The sequence below is a fragment of the Dioszegia hungarica genome (genome assembly GCF_025882075.1).
Source record: "Dioszegia hungarica strain PDD-24b-2 chromosome Unknown MKK02contig_32, whole genome shotgun sequence".
NCBI lineage: Eukaryota > Fungi > Basidiomycota > Tremellomycetes > Tremellales > Bulleribasidiaceae > Dioszegia > Dioszegia hungarica.
In genome coordinates, this window is record NW_026515781.1 from 479,631 (window position 1) to 502,802 (window position 23,172).

General features: G+C 57.7%; 9 protein-coding genes across 9 annotated transcripts; 4 read left to right on the top strand and 5 right to left on the bottom strand.

Annotated features, from left to right (window-relative positions):
• Positions 1–610: 610 nt before the first annotated feature.
• MKK02DRAFT_30856 (uncharacterized protein) lies at positions 611–2,222 on the bottom strand (the record flags this gene model as incomplete). Its single annotated transcript, XM_053088152.1, has 2 exons — positions 611–693; positions 728–2,222. 2 exons carry the CDS (start codon positions 2,220–2,222, stop codon positions 611–613), a joined length of 1,578 nt encoding a protein of 525 aa, XP_052941642.1.
• A 506-nt stretch (positions 2,223–2,728) lies between these two features.
• On the bottom strand, positions 2,729–4,024 carry MKK02DRAFT_41497 (uncharacterized protein; the record flags this gene model as incomplete). Its single annotated transcript, XM_053091587.1, has 4 exons — positions 2,729–2,793; positions 2,841–3,151; positions 3,356–3,965; positions 4,012–4,024. 4 exons carry the CDS (start codon positions 4,022–4,024, stop codon positions 2,729–2,731), a joined length of 999 nt encoding a protein of 332 aa, XP_052941643.1.
• Positions 4,025–4,882: 858 nt separating this feature from the next.
• On the top strand, positions 4,883–6,125 carry MKK02DRAFT_30858 (uncharacterized protein; the record flags this gene model as incomplete). Its single annotated transcript, XM_053088153.1, has 2 exons — positions 4,883–4,909; positions 4,980–6,125. 2 exons carry the CDS (start codon positions 4,883–4,885, stop codon positions 6,123–6,125), a joined length of 1,173 nt encoding a protein of 390 aa, XP_052941644.1.
• A 440-nt stretch (positions 6,126–6,565) lies between these two features.
• On the bottom strand, positions 6,566–7,567 carry MKK02DRAFT_35633 (uncharacterized protein; the record flags this gene model as incomplete). Its single annotated transcript, XM_053089224.1, has 4 exons — positions 6,566–6,708; positions 6,834–6,940; positions 7,155–7,419; positions 7,516–7,567. 4 exons carry the CDS (start codon positions 7,565–7,567, stop codon positions 6,566–6,568), a joined length of 567 nt encoding a protein of 188 aa, XP_052941645.1.
• A 705-nt stretch (positions 7,568–8,272) lies between these two features.
• On the top strand, positions 8,273–8,920 carry MKK02DRAFT_30860 (uncharacterized protein; the record flags this gene model as incomplete). The annotated part of the gene is made up of 4 exons (XM_053088154.1): positions 8,273–8,383; positions 8,477–8,568; positions 8,622–8,739; positions 8,801–8,920. 4 exons carry the CDS (start codon positions 8,273–8,275, stop codon positions 8,918–8,920), a joined length of 441 nt encoding a protein of 146 aa, XP_052941646.1.
• A 668-nt stretch (positions 8,921–9,588) lies between these two features.
• MKK02DRAFT_41501 (Ser-Thr-rich glycosyl-phosphatidyl-inositol-anchored membrane family-domain-containing protein) lies at positions 9,589–10,335 on the top strand (the record flags this gene model as incomplete). The annotated part of the gene is made up of 4 exons (XM_053091588.1): positions 9,589–9,705; positions 9,764–9,999; positions 10,069–10,165; positions 10,234–10,335. The coding sequence occupies 4 exons, from the start codon at positions 9,589–9,591 to the stop codon at positions 10,333–10,335; spliced, it is 552 nt and encodes a 183-aa protein (XP_052941647.1).
• A 420-nt stretch (positions 10,336–10,755) lies between these two features.
• MKK02DRAFT_30862 (transcriptional regulator of RNA polII, SAGA, subunit-domain-containing protein) lies at positions 10,756–12,444 on the bottom strand (the record flags this gene model as incomplete). Its single annotated transcript, XM_053088155.1, has 3 exons — positions 10,756–11,660; positions 11,718–12,083; positions 12,171–12,444. 3 exons carry the CDS (start codon positions 12,442–12,444, stop codon positions 10,756–10,758), a joined length of 1,545 nt encoding a protein of 514 aa, XP_052941648.1.
• A 359-nt stretch (positions 12,445–12,803) lies between these two features.
• MKK02DRAFT_21289 (putative nucleus protein) lies at positions 12,804–17,622 on the top strand (the record flags this gene model as incomplete). Its single annotated transcript, XM_053086392.1, has 22 exons — positions 12,804–13,222; positions 13,265–13,430; positions 13,483–13,639; positions 13,691–13,760; positions 13,810–13,963; positions 14,012–14,116; positions 14,165–14,310; positions 14,337–14,406; positions 14,455–14,503; positions 14,557–14,729; positions 14,771–14,859; positions 14,937–15,150; positions 15,195–15,389; positions 15,440–15,856; positions 15,909–16,317; positions 16,480–16,682; positions 16,725–16,818; positions 16,868–16,933; positions 16,984–17,117; positions 17,168–17,328; positions 17,395–17,480; positions 17,540–17,622. 22 exons carry the CDS (start codon positions 12,804–12,806, stop codon positions 17,620–17,622), a joined length of 3,660 nt encoding a protein of 1,219 aa, XP_052941649.1.
• A 252-nt stretch (positions 17,623–17,874) lies between these two features.
• Positions 17,875–23,094, bottom strand: MKK02DRAFT_41504 (transport protein Trs120; the record flags this gene model as incomplete). Its single annotated transcript, XM_053091589.1, has 10 exons — positions 17,875–18,233; positions 18,286–18,671; positions 18,735–19,142; positions 19,199–19,456; positions 19,503–19,943; positions 19,989–20,080; positions 20,129–20,231; positions 20,286–21,496; positions 21,549–22,211; positions 22,258–23,094. 10 exons carry the CDS (start codon positions 23,092–23,094, stop codon positions 17,875–17,877), a joined length of 4,758 nt encoding a protein of 1,585 aa, XP_052941650.1.
• Positions 23,095–23,172: the final 78 nt, after the last annotated feature.

Genomic DNA, 23,172 nt, shown 5'->3' on the forward strand with positions numbered 1-23,172 from the left:
ACCAGACTGCCGAGGATGCGCATCCCTTCCGTCCTCACCCTGTCGAACGAGTAGGACTCGCACTTGGCTGTGTTAAGAGTGAGGTGATGCTGCCTGCCTTCAAAGAAGGCGACTGCTTCGGGGAGGGGATCGGAAGTGGTGGAGAGGATGTAGATGTCGTCGAGATATGCGATGACCAGGCGCCCTGGACCGAGCGCGGCTTGGAGCTCGTTGATGACGGTCCGCATGGCGATGGAGAATAGGAGCGGTCCGAGTGGGTCCCCTTGGCGGACTCCTTCCTCCGAAAAGATGGCGTCGATCCACTTTTCCCCATCCAGCGTCGGCTCAAGCCCATTCACCACCAGCATCGACTTCTGTCCATACGCCCACTTCGCCGCCCGGTACAGCCCCGGTGCGAAATTCCACACCGCGTCCGCGATCGACCTCCTGGTCTTGAGGTTGAACGCATTCTTCGCGTCCAAGCTCGTCACCCACTTGTACTCCTCTGGCAGCTCCTTCCACGCCGCCCGGTGTACCAGGCGTATGATGGGCTCTACCCCCCCTTCGCTCTTGACCCCGCACTGGACGGGCAGGAGCATGTCTCTCGTGCCCATCTTGCGCACTATTGCCTTCATTGCCAGGCGATAGATGAGATCACCGACCGCGATCGGACGGAGACCGCCGGTCCCGGGCTTGGTGAGGGGCGTGATGCGGCTGACGCAGAGGAGATGGGCGGCCTCGGCGGTACCGGCGGCGATGTTGGCGGTGAGGGTGGTGAGGAATTTGAGAACGGTGTCGTCCTTGGCGGCCATCCGGAGCAGTGGCACCGTCCAGCCTGACACCCCGCATGCGACGTCACTGGCGAATCCCCTCAGCGCGTCCTCAATATCCGCCTCCTTCGGCACTTCTCCGTTCACGGGTCCTGCTGACGTTCCGAATGGGGCCGCTTCCCCTTTGGGGTGCAAGTCCCGCAGCTTCTCAATCACCTCCCCCGTCACCTCAGCTACCTTCGCTACCCCCGCCAGTACTTTCGCCGCCGCTCCCACTCTCCCCTTCTCCACCAGCTTCTCCGCCCTCGCTGCCGCGTCCGACTCCCCCGACCCTCCTCTCACTTGTGTCTCTTCCCCCAGCTGCCATTCCACGTTTGGCCACACTCTGAGCCTATCCAGAGTCCGGTGTCCGCCGAGCTCGGAAGGGACAATCGCTCCCTTGACGAGTGCGAGAAACTCGAAGACTGCCTGGGCGGACGGGTAGTCGAGGTACTTTTGGGCGGCGCGTCGTGCGGCGTCTTGGAACGCTGGTACGAGGCGGCTCTGGAGGGGAACGAGGAGTACGGGCATCTTGGCGAGTTTGAGGAATTCGACAAGAAGCTGGTCGTCAGAGAGGCATGTATTCGCCAGCGTTTGGACGGGCCGGACGATGGACTGGTTTTTGGCCGCCTTTTTTGACCGCTTGCGTGCTCGGTCTTCCTTGGCGTGTGGGCGGGTCCGCCGTTGAGACTTCGTCTTGGGCGGGGCGGACGGCGATGGCTCCACCTCCTCCGTCTCTGTGTCAGACCATATCCCCGCTCTATCCGGCGCGTCTTCGACCCGCGCACGCCTGTCCGGCCCTCCCTCCACAATGGGTACTTCCTGAAGAGCCTCCTGCACCGGCGCCGCTGCCATCATCTCCTCGAGCACCCGACGCCCTTCTATCGCGTTGAGCCTGTCCGTCTCCGCCTCCTTCTCCAGCAGGGCATTCCGTTCCGCCCGTATCCTCTCGCTATCCTCCCGCGCCCTAGCCATCGCTTCCTCGATTACCCGTTCAGCCAGTCTCCTCTCGCCGTCCTCCCGTTCGCGGATCAGCGCAGCCTCCATCTCTGCAATCCCGCTCTCTATCTGCGCCTCAACTGCCTCCGTCGTCTCCGGACCCTCCTCCTGTCCCGACGTCCTCTGCTCCGCCATCGCCGTCTCTCCCGCCTCCCCCGCTGCGCCCCCTTCTCCGTCTCTACTCCCCCCGCCGAAGCATTGCGAGGCGGTGGTCCGTCCCGGGCGTCGAGGAGCGGGCGTTCTGGGTTGCGGTGGTGATCTGCGGCGGGAGCCGATTAGCTGAAATCCGTCTTCGTCGATGGGTGTGGCCGTGGGGGGAGGGCAATATGAGTTTTTCGATTTGGCCTGACGAGGGGCGAGTCCGATGCGGGCGGGAGGTGCCTGTGGGGCCTTGGAGGTTGACCGTAGGATCCGGCCGGCCGTAGGAAGCGACATAGTCGGGGCACATGAGTCCGACTGGGTAGCCTGGACTGCTTCTGACCGTGAGGCCTAGTACGCCCCTTCTATCTCGAATCCACGGTCGGGAGGAGGTGTATGGGGTGGGGAGGGGGCTGGGGGAGAGTCGGTTGGGTATGGTGATTATCGTGGGGTACCGTAGGAGGGGGTCGGGTGGGAGCGCCAGGTTTAGTGTCCGATGCGGCTCGCCAGGGGGTGGATCCGATTGCGAAGGGAGGTTTTCTGTTCTGTGGGTGGGTTGTTAGTTGTGGTCGACTGTCCGATGCGCGACGCCAGGGTGGATCCGCTCCCTCCCGCCTACCCACACTGGACAGGTACCGTATAGCCGGAAATTTCCACAAACGTGCTGCTATCCTCGCCACGGTATGCACCTCTATATGAGCACCTCAGACGCGGCAGCATGATATTTTGCGAGCAGCACCATGTGCGCCAGCTGTTCCAGCCAGCAAGAAGAGTGAGACATGTAGGTGGAACAGAGGGGTCAATTATACCCTAAAGACTATACTGCTGCTCTTCACCTCCGAGCCACCTGCGGCCGCGAAGCCAGTCCCTGCGCTTGTCAGCTACATATAGTCGGTGACCATACTACTGACTCACCTTCCTTGCCGATAGGTATGATGCCTTCAGGCTCTATCTTGGCCTCGCAAACACTACACCGTCCAGCCGGACGAATCATGCTATCCGCACAGCTCTTGCAGAAGACATGGCCGCAGACGAGTGGTTCCTCCTTGTCTGCCTTCTTCTTCTTCTTTGGCCGGTCTTCGGTTTCTGCGGTGGTAGATGCTGGCTGGCGGGAGGTGAGAAGAACAGAGGGGACGGTGTTGTTGAGTTCACGCGAGCAGGATGGGCAGTGGGCTGTTTTCGAGGCGGTGGGGTAGTGAAGGATGACGGGGAGGAGGGTTTTGCGACTATAGCGTCAGCTATGATCTCATGGCAGACGGGCCATGATAAGCCTGGTTGGCATAAGAGGAAGAGGTTCTTATGAGACCAGGCTCTCCCCAGCTGTATCATTCCGCAAAGCCCGCTTCTCGCCCCTTGTCCACTCAGTCATCCAGCATGACCAGGGCCGAGCAGTCGAGGATATAATTTAGTGACCCAATTTGAGAACTCACGATATAGGATGTGGCTCTCCACCAAAGTGACACAGCGCCTGGACCTTGACGTCCTTGATGGGACCGACCCTCCCCTCCGGGGCGAGCGAAGGCAGCCAGAAGGCCGGCAACTTGGCTTTCCTCTGCTCCACCTGCTCCGCCTCAATTTTCGCCATCGCCCTATCCTCCGCCTCCTTCATTAACTCCTCGACGCCCTTCTTCCTCCCCGTCTCCGCCGGCGCGCCAGCCACCGCCTTCCCCGCTGACCCTCCTCCGCCTGCACCGACCCATCCGACCCCCATCCCCTTCTCAAAATCCCTCACTACCCTCTCGCGCGCTGCTTGTCTCGCAGCGGCCCGCTCTCCCTCTTCCTTGGCCAGCCACCGCTCCATCTCGCGCTTTTGAGATTCGATACCGACCTTTTGCTGGATGAGGTCCGCTACGGCGCATTCTCGGCAGTACATATGGCCGCGGGAGCACGAGACCGGCGAGACGAGCAGCGAGAGGCAGAGATGGCAGTGGTCGTATGGTTTGAAGGACTCGCCGCCTATACGGCGAGAGCCAGAAGACGCCTTGAGTTTTGCGCGCTCGGCGTAGGTCAGGGTCGACTGGGTAGTCGCGTGTTTTGCGTCTGACGTCTCAGCAGGCAGAATGAAGACAAAGTCTGGAAGACATACGTGAGGCCACCATTATATAGTGTGTCTGATGTGCTGGGGCTGCAGTATGTGAGAATCAGCAAGGGATACAATGAAGGTCGATGTAGAGGAGATGGACGTTGGTAGAGGTTGGTAGAGGCTTTCTCGGTCGGCGCGGCGCGGCTTGCAGAGCTTGCACGATTCGGGTGGCAAAATAAAGACGGAAGTGGCGCCAAGCTGTCCTTCATGCAGGCTGAGTGAGTATTGAATCGCAGCATTGGGATCGTGAGCCTGGGCGAAGAAGTCGAGATATAGAGGACTTGACTTGACATACATACAACGCACAGCATATCCTCAAGCCGAGCTTAGTTTAAGATCCCCGTTCGGCTACGGTTCCTGCAACCGGGTCTAGATATGCCAGTATGTTTCCCGCCCCTTCCACCTTAGCCAAGACTCGGCTTACGACCACCTCTGCCCTGACCTATACCAAGTGTACTGTCGAGATCATCTCCTGAGGTCCATCAACCTGATATAGATAGGCGGAAAGCTCCTCAGTCAGCAGCGGCAGCCCAAGGCGATAGAACACTACATAGTACACAGCGGCTGCGCAAAGGGTAGACCATCCCCAGTGTGCCACATACTGTGAGCCAGCATGCCGCCCGACATGAAGACGGAGAGGACAAGCAAAGGATGAGCGAGGTCAGACACGTCAGTCAGGATTGTAAAAGGATGCTCAACAAAATCGCGCAGACGATCTTCTATTCATGGGACCCCAAGACTCTTCCCCCTCCTGCTTTCGCCTCATGATCTCTCTTTGTAAGACAGTTCGCACAAGTCCAAAGATACTGATCTCCGTCTTCCCCTGCCCGCCTCCATCGCACATCTTCTGACTTCTGGCTCGACAAGCCCTACAATGGCTGACGAGACTGCGGCCGTGGCTGTAAGTCCTCAAGTGGGTCCCGCCTTCGTAGTTCATAGTGGTCAGTTGACACATTGACTGATGATCGCAGACTATCCTATCCATTGTTGGCCGATGGGAGCTGGCGAGCGGATCAGCTGTGAGGCTGCCCCAAGAAGTCTTGGATGAGACCACCCGCACCTTCTCCTTTCTAGATATCGAGGCGATATTCAAGGCGGCCACAGGCAAGCGTTGGAGCCCTGATCCAAGTGCGCGATCCGGAGACATCAGTGAGGAAGAGACTGGGGCACTAGATCGCCTCACCAAGGCTTACCTCCGCGACCACAGGTTCTACTGTCTCCCCGTGCACGGAACTCCTCATACAACTGATTCTGGCCATCACAAATGCAAAACGGGGGTCATATTCCTCGACTCGTTGGGGTTCCAAGCGGGTCTTCCGGATGCTCTGTATGAGTCACGTCACACGCTCGCGATAGGGAAAGAGCCGCCTGAGGCATCTCCGGACGCCAAGCCGGACGACCTGCTCACCCAATCTGGGTGCCCCTACACCGTCGCGACGCAGATCGGGGAGCATCCCAGTGACATCTCATTGGTGCTCAGTTTGGCCGTCCGCCCCTTCCAGGGTCCTGACAGGCCCAGGCTTTCAATGGCTGACATCGGTCCACTTTCCTCAACAACCGTTGCGATTGGTTCGTCCGAGCCGATGATTGGTGAGTGGCGCGGCGACAACGGCGTTGAGGAACCTTATAAGCTCGGCAAGGAAGTCAAAAACTTCGTTCGGATTGTGGGGCAGGGCGAAGAGGATTGGACTGCGCGCCCCATGTCATTCGTGGTGTACCCGGGCGGACCACGATCGCTCATATACTTGGATCGCAGGCGGCACCTTGAGGCGGGCAAAGATATGATGGAATCTGTCGATACGCTCAAAAGAATCGTTTCGGATGGCGAGGGGGAAAGTCAGCTGCAGACGGCGACGTACGCCATTGATATTGCTGGATGGACGGATGGAGGGGCAGAGCAGAGAGTAACAGCTATCGACGCCGCCATCATGTCGAAGATGACACCGTTCCTGGCCGAGCGACGTCAGCAGGGTCTCCCACACAGAATCATTTGGAAAGTTACGACGGTCAACGAGGGGGACGGGTCGGCGGCTGGCGAGGTGTTGCGACTTCTTCGGTGGGGGAAAGAGCAGTGCCAGACGGAGAGCGCTACTCGAGAGTCAAAGTTTGGGGTTTGAGAGAATACCTTTATGTGTTTATCCTGTCAGTTTTTTTGTGTTATACCGCATGTTATGATATACACCTCAGAAGCGCCCATGAGCATCATGTCGAGCCCCGCTCGCAGCTTGTCTCGTTCGATCATACGAGCATTAGTGATATAGCTCAGGCCGGTCATGATCAGCACCGTGTCAGCTCAAAGAAAGATACAGCTCGTCTCTACATCGTCAAGGAAATCAAAGCTAAAAAGTCAAAAGTCCGTAAGTGCGTAAGATCATCACTCCTGCCTCTGCGCCGCCTGGGCCTCTCCATCCGTCTTGTCCCGCCTCTAGCCGGTTCCCTCTACCCTCCGCCTGAACCACTGATCCCTGCTGCCGCTGGACCGCTGCACCACTCCTCATAATACTCTCTCTCCTTCCCCTCCTATGCGCCAAGACCCTCGTCATCGGTCGGTCTCTCCTTACGTCTTCCCCCCGCTCCCACCAGCGATAGCCGTAGCCGCCTTGGTGGCGTCGGGGTCGATACCGTTCAGCGTGATGGCCCATTGTTGCGTTGGGTCGGGGAGGCGGGTGAGGGTCGCTGTCACGGTAGCGGTTGGGAGGTCTGGGTGTTAGCTGGCTGTAGGTGTTCCGAAAGGTCGACAAGGAGAGTATCCCGATTCGGCGAGAAGGAGATGTGAAGCAAGCAAGAAGAAGGGATAGAGAGGCAGAGAAGGAGTGAAGACTTACCTGGCGCAGTGTAGTTGCTAGGTACACTGGGGTAGATGCTGAACTTGGGGGACTGAGAGTAGACCTGTCCGTGTAGGGTGTTGATGAACATGAGGCGGAAGCCGTCCCTGGGTTGTCAGCCGAGACTCAATGAAAAAGCCGCAACAAGGAGGAAGCAGAAAGGGAGTGGGAGATTGAGATATTCGGGGAAAGGAGGATTTATGGAGGACCAGGATATGGTGGTTACGCCTCGCAGTGTCTCTCATATACGCCTCGATCTCCTTCCCGAACCCTGATTCTTCTCACCAGGATTCACCCTACGATGAATCTCTCTAAACTCACCCAGTCGGAATATTATCCGCCAAATCCACCTCCATCTCCCCCCCATAATTCTTCCTCCCCGTCGGCAGCCTCTCCATCGGCACTCTGAGCGCGATCGGGATGAACCCATTCATAATACTGTAATTGGCATTATGGAGCTGGATGTCGAATGACTGGATACCGGTCCCGCCGCCGCAGGTCCAGTAGAGGAGGTTCTTTTGGCCGATGACCCAGGGATTGAGGGCGGAGGGGTGGGTCACGGGCCAATAGATCGTGGAGAAGGAGGCTGGGGCAGCGTGTCAGCGATCAGTCCGGTCAAGAGAGAGGTCGATATCGGCGAGTGCAAATAGAGTCATGAGAAGGCAGTGGATAGGGGACTGACCTGATACGGAGATCAGAAGAGACAGAGCCGAAGCGGCGAGAACACAGCGCATGGTGGGGAGGACGCGTCGAGCGTTAAGCTCTGTTCGTGTCGAAAAGCAACAATCTCGATCTGCTTTTTTGGAAGCAAGAGTATATGCGGATGAGGATGAGGTACAGTAGGGGACGACGGTGTTGCGGCTGAGATTGTCGGTCTTTGAATGAGATAGCAAGAGAGAGCGATACAGAAAGGAAAGGCTCGAAAACAAGCGCGTTTTCCGCACACACACGAAGCCACGTGAGATCGAATCAGGGAAATACAAGGGGGGCCCAAATAGGGAGAGAAGATGAAACACACGGGGTAGGAACCGCTAAGTTATCGGGCTGTGCTCAGCGAGCGTCCATTCACGAGGCCGTATCTCACAGCCCCCAACGCAGCTCGCTCACAGCATCTCGGACTACTCAACACGCTTCTGAGTCTACATTACTCAACGCTGTACAGATCGTGCTGATGTCGTCGGACAGAAATCGCTTCCTAAACGCACTTCGGTTCGGCTCCCGTTTTGATTAGGTTTGGGTTCTTGGATTGTGTGGACTGCAGATGATGGCTTGTGTGGAGAGGACAAGAGAGCCCTGAAGGACAATCTGGCAGATTTTCCGCTCGTCAAGCACCTCACGATGCTTCTCATGAGTCCCGCCGCATCGATATCTATGCTCTGACCTCATTCATCCATCTATCTGCTACTAGCAGACCAGGTGTTACCTTAACTCATTCCATGATGCTCATCTTCATCTTCCCTATGATCCCTCTCTTATCTGCAATTACTGTGGCAGCACAAGCGGTGGCGCCTTCGGTCGTTATGGGAGTCACTCCAATACAGCTTCAAAGCGTGAGTTGGCGGGCCTCGCTTTTGCTTTGGGGCGTTATTGTCGCGTCACCCCGTCCGGCGCTGGCAGGTGCTAGATATCCGCTGACGGTACAGTCCATCACGACCACACCTTCCATCGGTCCTTCCAGCTCTGCTGCGCACGACGTATTGGCTGTCACGGTCACGCGCTTCCGGGGCGGCAATCGGTGAGTCACGGGTCTCTGGAGTCGACACAGCGTGACGTGGGCTGACTTGATAGACCGGACTCCTCCTCTTCCTATAGTAACGCGTCGAGTACCAGCAACTCGAGCAGTATCAGCAGTACCGGCTCGTCAGCTTCAGTTACGCTTACGAGCCAGCCGGTATCGGCATCTTCAGTACGTCTCATCCTGGAATGCGAGATCTGCTAAAGTCTGGGTCGCAAGTTGACGATGGTAGAGTGTAGCTGCTATATCGCCGTCCACTTCTTCTTCAGCAGATGTCGCGATAGGACATGTCAGCCCCGGGAGGACCGGGCCAGGCGTCTTGGCTGCGGTGCTTTTCTTCGTCTTCGCCTGAGGGGTGATTCTTCCTTGGTCGAATGAATTATGGCGGGGTATCTGGAGTGACGGTCATAATAAGATGAGATACCTGTTCTCGAATGGCCAGATTAATGCATGAACGCAGAGCAGCAGAGGTGCGCGACGAGACGCCCCCCGAATTACACCTGAAACACAGAAGGCTTCCGAGCATTCCCGCAACATATAGTCCGGAGTCAGGTCAGCGTCCACACTGAGTATCGCCACAGTGCTTCACTGAGCAAGCCACATCACCCGAGCCTATCCCGACCTCGTAATCTCTAAGTCACATCGCCCATGACCCGATGAAACAGGTACAATGAAACCTGAAACAAGGTCGACGTGTCCTTGTTTACCCCTGAGCTTCCTGAAACGCTAGCACCGCTTCTTGCTTTCCTCGGAGGTTTAATTTGCTGGAATGCATGCGCCATGCGGACACGGACGAGCAGATCCGAGCGTCAGCCCGTCAGCCCAGCGCGTCAGATTAGCACGAACGTCAACAAGCTCCCAGCTCAAAGGACAGATCCTTGCATCGCTTTTCAGTCCAGATCCCCATATAATCAATCTCCCATCAAGGCTTCTTCTTCTTCTTCCCACCACACTCATTACTTCCCAAGTATCAGACTCGGTACCACAGAACCTGAATCACCTCGAATCACCAGATATACAATGCTCGCCTTCGCCCTCCTCCCTCTCCTCGCGCTCAGCGCCATGGCCATCAAGGTTACTGTGCCGAACAACAGCACAGGGTGGACCAGTACCGGGCCTCAGATGATCATGTGGGACGTGAGTCGCTGGTCCACATATACCACTGCCCGGTCCTCGCGCCGTGCTAATCCACCAGTCCGTCTCCACTGATCCCGGGAACTTCACAATTCAGCTGATTTCGCCCAACACCCCCAACGCACCCACCACGCTCGCCAAAGAAGTCAACACCGCCGATGGGTCGTACACGTACACGCCCACCTCCTACGTCGCTGTGGGACAGCAGTACCGCGTCAACTTTATCTCGACGAGCAGTCAGGCGGGGATCTTGGCGCAGAGCGATTACTTTGAGGTCAAGCAGGGGGATGCGACTGCGTGAGTCTCTTTACAGCTACACCACGCGCTGTCTTGAAGGAAAAGAGAACGTTAAAGCTGACACACCAGGTCTAGCTCGTCTAGCTCGGCCAGCTCGGCCAGCATGAGCGGCGCGTCCCAATCTGCTTCGGCGACGCTTAGCCAGATCTCGGCTTCCGGGTCATCTGTGAGCTCCCCACACGCGACCTCCTTCTCATCGATGCGAGGAATCAGGGACGAAGCTGACATCAACAGGCTGCAGCGGCTGCGTCGTCCTCCAGGGCCGCTGGGCAGCTCACGGCCGGCGTGTCGGGTGCGGGTGTCGTTGCTGCTGCTCTGCTCGCCTTCTTCGCTTGAGCGGGCAGCAGCGAGGTCGATACAAGAGGAGCAGGAGGGTCGGCGTCGGGTGTAGGTAGGCGTTTGAGCATGGGGAGGTGTGCATACGGACATTGAAGCGTTATTGGGGATCGCAGCTGTGAGGTCTCCCTGACTGATGAGCACTGACCGCTCACTGCTGACGGACCGAAGGGTTGATAAACTTCGTTGATGTGATTAGTGGCCTGCAGACAATGTCAACCGTGTTCCTACTGACTTCTGAGATGCAGCCTGCGAGCACGAAAGCGGTCAATTGCCTCTGCTATCATTGCACGACCTCAAACCTGGGAAATCTTCACACAGAACACCTGATAGATACATGTGGGCGATATGTACAACCTCTCTCTCGAAGTCTTCCCGCGCCTCTCCAGGCCTCTCCTTCTCCACCCCTGCTAATAGCGCCTACCCTAGGATATCTCTAAGTATAAAAGCCGGATCCTCATACTTCCAATGCAACCCATGCTTCTTCTTCTTCCCCTTCACCCCTGCCCCCACCCCACCCGCCGGATCTTCCTCCCCCTTGTCCGGAACCTCAATCTTCAACAACCCCGACTCGAGCAGATTCCGCCCTACAGCCTCTACGCGCTGGGCGTAGCTTCCTCCGATCCCGCCGCCGGAGGTGAAGCCTGTAGAAGAGGGGAGATGCATGGGTACGATGGGCCGTGAGGGGCTGTCGGGCGGTGTGGGGTTTTGCGCGTGGAGCCTGGATGGGCCGGCGCTGGGGACGGCTCCGAGAGGGGGAATAGGGTTGGCGGTACCGGTACCCGTCGGTCGAGGCATGTGCGCGAGAGAAGGCGTGGGAGGCTGGGACTGCCTAGGCGACGAGGAATGCAGAGAACGATGTGCGTCGATTTGTCCGAGGGTATGGTTCGTCCGAAGTTGATATATCGCCGGAGAGGGGTGTGGGTGGACGCCAGGTTGGAGCGTAAGGAGGTGATGTAGCGTCTGGACGTCCGGCTGGGGAAGGTCTGGCGAGGCATGAAGAGACGGTTTCCGTCCGGCCCCACTACCTTCCGCCTCGTCGCCGTCATCCCCGTCATAGCTCTCAGGCGTGGGGTAAGACTGATGCGCCAAAGGTATCCGAATACTCTCGTTACCCGGTCGTTCGCGCCCCGTGAGGTGGACAAGACCATGCAGAATCTCCGAGAGGTGCGAGTCGAGCCCGAGGGAGAGGAATTCGCCGACGTCTTCGGGGTCCGAGGGGAGGCGGAGGTCATTCGCGGCTGCGATGGCTTGGAGACGGGATAGGAGGGCTGAGGAGGATGGGAGGGCGCGGTCGGGCATGGATATGGAGGGAAGGGTGATATCTGGGTAGCAATCAGAACAGTACATCGCTTGTTAAGACCGAACAGAGGGATGCTTACTTGGAGTAAAGGTGGACTTTCGGCGGTATGCCTCTGGATCTTCTGGCGGCTTGTCCGTCCCGCCCGCTGTACCTCCAGCCGCCCCGTCAGCCCCAGCGGCCGATGTGGTACCCGCAGCGGCAGCCGCCTCTTCCTCCGCCGCCTTGTTCATCGCGCGTCTGAGCCGCCCTCGATCTCGCTGAGTCAGAGACCCGACCCATTGCGCTATCCGTAGCTTTGGCTCAATGTGGGCTTCGTCTATATCAAAGTCGGGGTCGTGAGCTGGTACGCGCTTCCGTTTCCGGCCGAGGAGGGCCGAGGGAGGTGCTTGTGACGGTGTGGAGGCGTTGTGGAGGAGGGAAATGAGGAGCTTGTTGTGGAGAGGTACTGCACGGTCGGCGTGGTCCAGAGAACAACGGAGAGACTGGGAGCACAATTCTCGGTGATGATCACAGATACTTGGGCAGAACTTACGCTTATCGCCCTTCAACCATCCTCTGACCATCCCCTCCAGCTCCCGCCGGCTCAGCTGGCCCACTAAATACCCATTCACAGCCTTCCAATACGCCAGCCCATTCTCTCCGAGCGCATCGTGCAGCTCCTGCTTGATAGCCTGCGTATCGACCCTGACGAGCGGTGGGAGTGGCTGAGGGCGCGGAAGAGGGTGATATGATGCCGGAGTGGCAATATGGGGAGCAGAAGAGGTGGATGCGAGTCCGTTCGGTTGAGCGGAAGGGGCGTGGGACATGCTGGAGAGGGGTCGGAAGGAAGGGGATCGGATAGGGTGAGACGGGAACCAGGGGGGACGCTCGAGGTATCGATGGGTAGCCAGGACTCTGGAGAGTCCGTACGAGCAGTCTAGGGGGAGATACCGGAAGATATGAGGTGGATGCGAGAGATAGAAGGAGAGGCTGGACACCTATGTAGGCGAAGAGTAGTCGTTTATACGCACGGACCGCCCCCGAGTGATACGAGTAAGCGGACCACGTAAGCCACGTCATACTGTTTACGTACAGACGCGTCCTCTTCTCCCGACGCGACTTCCCACCGTCAACTTCAACTCTCGCAAATATCTCTCTATCATCTACACCTATATATACCGCTCAAATGGCAGCAGAAGGCTCCACTACGCCCGCTCGGGGCCGGAAACGCGCCTCGAACGTTGTCCTCTCCGACACGTCCGAGGAGGAGGATCACCCGACTCCGTCCAAACCGCCCGCGGGGAAGAAGAAGCGGACTACCAAAGTTTTACCCACTACCTCGTCTGCCGCCGCAAACTCGGACGAGGGTGAGCTGAACAGCGACGAGGAAGTGGAGAGGGAGACGCCGGTGAAGCGGTCGAGGAGCGAGGCGCCGGCTGCGAATGGTAAAGGCAAGGGGAAGGGGAAGGGGAGGGCGTCGGCAGCAGCGAACGGCGGGGACGATGAGGATGGGAGTGGGGACGACGGTGCAGGGAGCGGCGATGATTTTGAGGGAGCGCCGGGTGGAGGTACCATGCGCCCAGAGTTCCAGCGGGGAGAGGACGGGTGAGCTTTTTCTTCTTGCCTTGATCTCTGGCTGATGGGTAGATACGTTTCTGGCTCGGTGGTCCGGATGAAGCTCGTCAATTTTATGACGTATGATCACGTCGAGTTCCGTCCTGGACCGAATCTGAACATGATTCTCGGACCGAACGGGACTGGAAAGTCGTCTATCGCTGCCGGGATAGCGCTGGGTTTGGGCTTTGGAACCCAGGTGCGACCTCCGTCGTTGAGACGTCCACCGAACGGCAAAGCTGACACGATAGGTGATGGGCCGAATCGATAACCTCAAGTCGTACGTCAAACAGGGATGCGAAGTCGCTTCCATCGAGGTGGAGATCAAGGGGCGTCCGGGCCAGCCGAACCCCATCATTTATCGGCGATTCGACAAGGAGAAGAACGGTTCTGCTTTCAAGCTCAACAGTAAGCTGATATCGCACGCCGCTTTTGATGCGGAGATAGCTGACGGGACAGATAAACCGGCCACCCAGCGAGACATCAAGGCGCTCGTTGCTAGCTTTGGGATTCAGGCGGGTAACCTCTGGTGAGTCTGACCCTAATCAAACGGAGGCTAGCTCTGACGTCGACCCCAGCTCCTTCCTTCCTCAAGACAAGGTGGCCGATTTCGCCAAGTTGGATCCCAAGCGGGTGCTCATTGAGACTATGCGCGCAGCGGGTGACTCGCGTCTGTCAAACTGGTTTACAGAGCTCTGCGAGCTTGGGAAGGAGCGACATGGGATGGAAAATGTAAGCCGCCCGTCTCATAGACATCAAGGAAGGGAGCTGACAGAGTAGACGCTCGAGGAGACCAAGGCTGAGCGCGATACTGTTCAAAACCAAGTCAATTTGCTAGCTCCCGATGTGGCACACTTCTTGGAACGCGAGGATCTCCAGAAGCAGGTAGGCCACCACAGGAGGAAGAACACGAGGCCGTAGCTGACATTCCAGGAAAAAGTACTTGCATGCCTCGTCATTGCCGCCGAACGCTACACGCTCGTCACCGCCCTGGCCGAGGCCAAGCAGCAAAAGGCGGATCTCAAACGCGAAATGGGCAAGCGCCTCTCGCGTAGCCAGCCCATCAAGGACTTGCAAGAGTGAGTACGCAAGAGTGAGTACTGAGTCAAACGGGCGAGAATGGAAAGCTGAGATGGCAGCACGTACAAGAAGAAGGTCGAGGCGATCCGAAAGCGGTGCGATACGGCCGACAAGACACTCAAGGACTTTGAGAAGGAGACTAGGACTTCGTGGAAGCGCATCTCGACCAAGGTGAGCTTCTGGCTGTGGAGTGTCTGAAAGTGAGGTCGTAAAGGCCCGAAGCTGATCAAACCAGGAAGATGCAGTGGGAAACTTCGAGGACCAGCTCGGGCGGATCAAGCAGATTGTCAAGCGAGAGGAGAAGGCCAAGGCGGATATTCAGGCGAGAATTCGGCAGGCTCAGGCTGTTCTCGACCAGCCCGTGGAGGATATGGCGGCTCAGCAAACCGAGCTCCAGCAGTCCAGGGTTAGTGATTCTGTTTACTGCGGGGTGATTGGGGGCGCGGCTGATCAGACCAGAAAACTCTCTGGACGGAGATGCAGCAGGCCAAGAAGGATTTTGAGGATGTCGGGGGCCGATATGGGGAGATGCAGAACAAGATGTCGACGTGGATGACGGAGATTGACAACCGGATTAAACAGTAAGTGCTTAGCTGATTGTGCTGCGGGGATGATGGCTGATCAGCAGGCACGAGCGGCTATCGAGTATCCAGAAGCAAAAGGAAGATGCCGCCAGGAGCGTCGGAGGCGGATCCATGAACTACATCCTGAACTGGCTGGAGAAGCATGGCGACGAGTTTGAAAAGCCGGTGTGCAAGCCGCCGATGATCTCGGTACACGTCAATGATAGGCGGTATGCTTCGCAGGTCGAGGCGGGAACGAACTTTGGTCAGCGACAAGTGAGTATTTCGTATTGGAGAAGGGAATAGTGCTGATGAGCTAGACCTTCATCGTGCAGACGAGAAACGACTATAATCGTCTTTTGGAGCTCGGGAGGCACAGCTTCCCACCTTGGCAGAGGAGGAACCGGGATGGCCGAACCCAGCACATGCCTGGCGGGAAGGTCCAGCTTTACCTCTCTCAGGTGCATGTGGATGAGACCTCGCTCAACCCCCACAAGCCTTGCAACAAAGAAACGGTATGTCCCCTTTTGCGAAATACACGGGAGACTTTGGCTCACATTTTTAGTTGAACGGACTTGGCTTTGAAGGCTGGGCGAGCGACTTTGTAGAGGCAGAAGCGCCCGTCATTGCCTTCCTGAACGAACGGTGTGGTCTCTCCCGACTCGCCGTCACTACTCGAAACGGTGACCGGATCGACGCGGACGCATGCGAGCGCGCCGGAGTCTCGAGATACGTCACGTCAAGCGAGATCACCACTATCGGGCGGTCGAGGTATGGTCGGAAAGACACCTTTATGCGGACGGACCGACTCCGGCCTGCTCAGGCATTCAACATTGCCGTAGACACCGAGGGCCTGCAGAAGCTCAACGATGAGATGACGGATCTGAAGCGGAGGCGGCGGGATGCAGAGGGACCGCTTGATGAGCTCCGGCAAGCGACGGATGCGGCGAGGGAGAAGGGCAAGGAGCTGAAGGGGCAAATGGTGGGTTATCGGGTTGTGTTGACGAAACGAAGGTTCGAGCTAATATCTCTAGGTCGAGATCGATGCGGGCTTGAAGGAGATCAGTGAGAAAAATACGGGCAGGCGAAAGGCCGCCTTGACTAAATGTGAGTCTACTTCTGCTTTGGCTGGAGGCTGTACAGCGCTGATGCCGCTCCTAGCCCAAGCGGAGGCCGACTTGAAACACGTCAAGACCACCGATGTGGCTGCCAAAACGGCTGAACTCAAGGCCAAAATCCAGGCCAATCTCGAAGAGCGGCTCGCGATTATTGCCGAGGCGCAAACCCAGCAAGAGCGGTATCTTGCTTTTGGGCAGGCGATTTGTGCCCGCCGCTTGGAGCTCATGCAGGTCACGGCGGATCTCAAGGCGATTGAGCAGAAGAAGAAGGAGTCTTCGGGGGATATGGAGGAGTTGGAGGAGGAGATTGGGAAATGTAAGTCTAGTCTACTATGAAAGCTGAGAGGGGTGGCCGGTGAGTGGGGCTGACAAGCATCTTAGGCACACGGACGATCCAAGCCGCCAATGCCAACAAGCTGCAGCTGGACAATTTGTTCAAGGAGCGGTTGAGGGCGTTGGGGGACGATACCAACTCGGTCACTGAAAGGCTGCACGAAGTCGAACCGGTATGCCTACGTCCAGCTCGTGAATGTCCGTGTACCGAGCTTACCCTTTCAGCCACTGCACGACCGCACCCTCCCTCCGGCGGTATCGGCCGAAGAGCTCGACGCAGATCTGAAAGAGGTCAGAGTCAAGCTGCAATTAAGTGTCGGTGTCGACCGGTCCGTCGTGGACCGACACAGGAGGCTGGTTGAAAAGGTGAGCTTCAAGTCGCCTGGAATCGTGACAAAGCTGACGACACAGCTCGAAGTCCTAGTGGCAAATGCAGACGAGCAAACCAAGAAGGCCGAGAAGGGCAGAAAGCGGATCAATGCTATCCTGGCAAGTTCACTTTAGCAGTCACCATATGCTTTGAGCTGATCAAGACCAGGAAGACTTCGATCCTGCTCTGGAGGAATTGATCAAGATTGTCGACGAAAAGTTCTCAGGGGCTTTCCTGCGTAAGCATCCTGGATCTCATTGTCATGTTTATGTCGGCTAATTAATATAGGTATCGGCTGCCATGGTGAAGTCAAGCTCGACCGCGTCGAGGGTAATTACGAGGATTGGGGGATCAACATTCTCGTCAGTTATCGGACGGACGATGCTTTGCAGATTCTGTCCGGGTCGAGACAGTCTGGAGGAGTGAGTTGTATCCCGCGTTTCAGGGCAAGAGTGGGGCTGACGTAGGAAAGGAACGATCCCTCGCGACCGTCACGTACCTCATGTCGCTCGCGAGCATGTCGCGGACGCCATTCTCGCTCGTCGATGAGATCAACCAGGGGATGGACCAGCGCGCGGAACGGGGCGTGCATAATCAGCTGGTGGGCGTGACGTGTGATCAGGATGCTGGACAGTGAGTTTTCTTGGCGCCCGAAAGATCTAGCGGAGAGGCCAGAGCAGAGCAGGAGCTGACTGGCAGATACTTCCTCATCACTCCCAAGCTTTTGACGGATCTCAGGTACCACAAAAAGATGAAGATCCTGAATGTCAACAATGGTATTTGGCGTAAGTCTAGAGCTTGCAACTCAGGGCGGGGGAACAAGAGCTGACGAGGTCAGTGCCAGCGCCGGATGGACCGGATTCCAAGTGGCCAGACTTTAAGGGGTGTCTCAAGAAGTATCGCGCGGCCAAGCGGATCACGGCGTAGATGGGTTTTGTGTGCTGTGTCGAGGTGGACGATCTAAAAGTGTACGAATATGCGAATAGAGAGAAGAGGTGTTTTCCGGGTTCTGGGGATGTGCAAAGGGGTCCTCGGTTTGTGTATGCATCTTGTCTTTCCGCGAGCACCGTATAGGTCATGCAGTCAGCAGGTCAACTGCCATTCCAAACAATATCGGGAGAGGGGCAAAGCTATGCAAGATGCCTATGTAAGATAACAGCTCTAGATGAATCTATGACATCAAGATACCTGCACCTTGACAGTCTCAGACACCCACACCCTGCCCTGACTCTGCCCATTTCCTGCTGCATCCTTGCTCCCACCTGTTGCTGCACCCCCAACAGGTCCCAGCTCAAGAACGACCGCCCTAAAAGCAAAGCTCCCCTCCGCGAGAAAGATGGCGCTGATTCCGTGTTTCCCGCTCTGCCCCTGTTCTATCGAGGGGAGAATGGAGGCGAGGACGCCGTCGATGATGATGTGCCGGGGAAGCGCGGCGGGCGAGGCACCGGCGTTGAGCGAATGGCGATTGTTGCTGGATTGGGAGGATGGGTCGGTTGATGAGAGAGGCTCAAGCCGGACTTCGCACCGTAGTGGATGTTCTTCTCGGTCAGCTTCACTTTACCGACGGACGGACAGTTCTGGTCGACTCACCGAGACGATTCTTCACCTCCACCTCAACCTTCACAAACTCGCCCGACTTCACCTCGCTCCCGCGCCCTCCTTCATCGCCCACCCTCACCACAACATCCACCTCCTCAACCCTCAGCAGCCCCATCATCCCCTCCCCGACCTCATGATTCCGCATACTAAGCTCGCCCGTCCTTTTCTGCCCCGCACCGCCAGTAGCGGGTTCGGTCCAGTCTAGGCGGAGCCGGGAGAGCAGGTGTTCGCGATACCAAAACAGCTCTCGGTCTTTCTGGACTTGGAGGGCAGTTCGGCCGGTCTGATCTCGGATGTACTGGCGGGACGTGAGGGAGGGGATGGGTGGGGAGGTAATTGCCGGGGGGAGGGAGAGGCGGGGGAATGGAATGAAAAGGCTGAGGAGTCAGCTTGTGCTCTAAGTCATAACTATAGCACAAAGCTGAGGTGAGGTGACGTACCGCTCGCTCGCGCCGGGTGGGATCAGGCGAGTACTTCTCAGATCCTCCTCCACTTCATCTCCCTCTCCGCTTTCTTGAAATAGTCTAGTGAGAGACACCTCGAACGGCACACCGTACGCATTCCGCACGAGCAGCGCAACGAGGCAATAGTCCCCATCTGTCTCTTGCTCCATCGCGCGCCGAAGCTTATCTTCCGGCGAGACAGTCGCGGTCGAACCATTCGGGAGAGACCGCTTGCCCGAGCCCGAAGCGGGAAAGCGAAGTATATCGAGATCGTGCAGCTCGAGGGTGTGGTAGACTGTAAACAGGACAGGGAAGGTAATTTGTCTGGTATGGAACGATGAACCGGCCTCGGCAGCAAGCGCGGGATCGATATACCCATAGTCGATACGGATGGAGCCGTCCGTACTATCCCATCAGCTCTATTTCTCCTTGTGGATCTATCGCGAGCTGAAGAGACTTACCATCCGACCTTGCCGAGACATTTGACTGAGACGGTATACCTGCCCCCAGGCGGGATATTCACCTCTGCCGCCATGAATCCATCCTGAGAAAAGACGGGTCGCTTGATCATGTCCCACTCTACTTCGTACACGTCCCGCGGGGACAGCTCTTCATTGAGGACCGACCGGGCTTCGCGAAGGGTATTGTCGTCAAAGGAGAGCTTGAGGAAGTTGACAGGCGTAGAAGAGGAATTCTCGAGCGTCAGACGAAGAGTCGTCCTGCTCGTCAGCTTTATCCTCTGAACGTAGGTATACGACAGCTCACGATTCGCCATTATACAGCATAACTGTCCCATGCGCCAGATTACTCCGCTTGACCCAGAGGAGCGGCAACTCCCTGACAACCTGACACTCAAGCCATCTCTCCCCTTCTTCCAGCGCCCCCTCGTCCTCTTCTCCCTCTTTCGCTCCATCCTCCCCAATCACGACGGTCCGAGCCTCGTATCTCGCCTCGGTTCCTGTCCGCTTCATCTTGCCCCCTTCACCCGCAACTCGACTCCTTCGCTTCTCTTTCCGTACCCGAGCCTTCTCATCCACGACGGGCATGAACACCTTGGTCGATGATCCATCGGGAAGGCGGATGGATATGCCTTGAACATACAGCGAGCCGGGAGACGGCGAGATCCCTGTCACGCGAACGGTCTGGACGGAATTGGCGGGTAAGACGATCGGAAGGGGGTTGGCGAGGAATTGGACGCCGGATGTGCTGATCTTATCAGCTTGGTCCTTATTCCAGAGATGTGCAGCTCACATGAGCGAGAGATCGGCGATTTCGAGATCGAACGCAAACGGATTGGAGAGCGTCACAAAGATGTCGACTTGTTCATTCGAAACAATGACCGTCTGCTCTGCGTAAGCTTGTGTCCCAACAATGTTCGGCTCTAAGCTCACCTTCCCAGCTTCAACCGCCTTGATTCGAGGATTGTACAAGAATGGATCCTTCTGGACAATCTCGCTAGCGGCGTGTTCGACCGGAAATCGATTCGCCGGCAGCCTACCTCGTCAGCCATCAAGCTGCTATAGGCACCTTCTAGCTGATATGACTCACGCAGCCACTTCCAAACTCAAAACAATCTTTCCAGGGACCCACCACTCCACACCCCCTCTCCACCTCCCTCTGCGCTTCATCGTCCCCATCGCCCCCGCTGTCAGCCTGACCAACTGCGCCTGACTTCCCTGGTGCAAGAATCCCCCGAGCTCCTTGAGGGCAGATAATGCCAGCCGTACCACCATCTCCTGGTCCGCTAGGCTTTCCGCTACGGTGACGAGTGACTGCAGCGTGTCCACCTGGATTTCAGGCCATCCGAACCGGGGTTCAGGGTGTTTCGGGTCAAGGTCGTCCATCTTGCCTTTTCCTTTGGCAGATCTGGGAGCGAGCGAGGCGTGTGGAAAGTTGGAGGAAGGAAGGGGAGCGAGGAGGTCGATATTGAGTATCCCAAGGATACGCTCGATCAGCGCCATGATGGCCGTATTGCCCTCAGACGTTTCTCGGCGGCGCACCACGACTTCTTTGTTGGGTACGGAGATCCCAAAGCCCAGTCCTACGCTGGCTGCACTTGCGCTTGAGGTCTCCCCATGGACGCTTCCCCGAGGCGCTGAACCCGAGAACCCAGCTTTGGCCGTTCGCCTCGTTTCCGCCCGGCCATCGACAACAAGCGCGCCCAGCCGCCTGACCACCTCCCGCCCGTAGATAGCCTCATGACGCGGCATATCGAGCCAACGTGCCAGCCAGACCAGCTCCGTATGTACCGCCATCTGCTCCATCTTGGTCATGGCGCGATGATACGGCCCCACCGCTCCTTCCGCATGAGACATGACTGACGTCCGTGTCATCCCGGACCTGACTCCCAACAACGAAAAGAATCGATGTCGCCTTGTTCGGGCGTAGGGGTCTTGTAGCGCCGCCTCGTCCAGTGGGGGCGGAAACGTCCGGGGGAAGGAATGGGAGACGAGGCAAGAGAGGGCTATACTGCCCCATCCGCCGGCGGACCAGATGAAGAGGTGGAAATGGGCGATACGGAGGGAGAGGGAGGTGTATAGGTAAGCGAGGAGCCCTTCCCCCGTCCCGAGATGGGTGGGGTTGCCGCCTGGATTGGGAGTGGGCGGGAGGGCGAGCGTGCCGGAGATGGAATGGGGAGCGGGGGAGAGGATAGTTGGTGGGTATGGAAGAGGGGCGCGGGCGAGGCAGGACAGGGCAGAGAGGTAGTGTGCGACAATTTCGACCGGGATGGGAGAGGATGAGAAGGGCTGAGCGCGGTCCTGCTGGTCAGCTCCTTAGTCCGCGCAATTGTAGGCCAATCATGCAACTCACCGATCCGTCCCTTGTCTCCCAAGCTTCTCCAATCCCAGCGACCGCCCGTCCTTCTCTAGCCATAGCTTCCCACAGCACGTCTCCCGTCACGCGACACCGTTCCGCGCCATCATCATAGCACTTGATCGCGTCTCCATACATCCCCACCAGCAAATACACATCCCCCAGCACCTTCATCAATCTCCCTCCAGCAACACCGGTCAACGCCGCCGAAGTATACCTCGTAGCTACAGCAGGTGACTGCGCACCGCCCGCCGAGGCGGTCGATGTGGCCGAGGCGGCCGAGGAGGTCCGAGCGAAGGGGGAGGGAATGGCCGAGAACCGTCGAGTAGGGTTTTGCGCAGCGGCAGGCTTAGGCTCGGGCGCGATGGGCGATACGACAGATTGGTTTGAAGAGGGTAGAGCGGTTGTGGGTCGCCCGCCTGGAGTGAGGGCGCGATTGAGGGTGATGCCCATTGCGCCGGAGAGGGAGAGGGTGTCAGCGGATTGAGAGTGTGTAAGGGTGGGCGTGGAAGTACCGGATCGAGAGGGCATGTCGTACGGTGTAGTAGTCCGTATTGGGAAGAGATCCGGGTATTGGGGATGTGACGAGGTGGAAGTAAGAGAGGGAAGGAGGGTTGACGAGAGCGTCTTCAGACCTGTTGGCGTTTCCAGGGCGGTGACCTGAAAGTCAGCGCCTCCTGTATCTCAAGCTTCTGGGAAGACTTACCAGCTCTCCAAGCTCTCCGAGAACATCGCCCACTATCTCTCCCAGTAGTCCACCTATCCACGAGTCTCCCCCGTCCCCTGGCGCATACCTCACTTCCTCTTTCCCCTTGCCCTTCTGCTGCCTCGTCGTCTCCATGAAACCACCCTTTCTCGGCGAGGTATTGGGATTGGGGGACCTCGGTAGATCCGATGGAACGACCACCAGTCGCCTGATGAGGGGGAACGCCGAATCCTGTGGGAACAACCCAGACACCGCATCATCGAACGCATCCCTCCCACCGTGCCCTCCCATCCCGTTTGCCCGGCCCGGTATACCGCTGAATGTCGAGGTAGTCGGTGTGGATCCCCCCGCTAGATCTCCTGACTCCTCTTCATCCTCCTCCGCCATACTATATCCCCTCGGCGTCTCCTCTGCTGCATCCCCTCCATCCACCGTTATCCCAAGGACGACCAGTGGGAAGCTCGCCAATCTCAGCAGATTGAGAGGGTACAGATGCCTCGCGGGCGGGTGGTTCGGGAACGCCAGATGGACATGTTGATTCGTGTTCGCGTGGCCGACGGAGGTTGCTGATGAGGCAGGCAGAAACCGAGCTCGGGCAGAGGAGGAACCGGTGGATCCTCTGGTATGTGCCGAGCTCGAGCTCAGGGCGGAGCTGGATGGCCGGATCTCATCCCCGCGGATTGACTGATGCCGCTTGATCAAGATTGCCCAGTGCGAGTAGACTGCTTCTGATAGGCGAGGCGAGTTGCGCCCTGAAGGTTGGACGGGAATGACCAGGATCTGAAGCTTGGCCAGCGCGACGGGGTCGGACAGAGCGGAGAGCTGCTGCGAGGTCATTTCGCTGCTTCATCAGCTGCTGTAAATCTGTGCACCAAGACATGGTCCAGGCAGCTCACCCACTACCTCAGCGCGCTG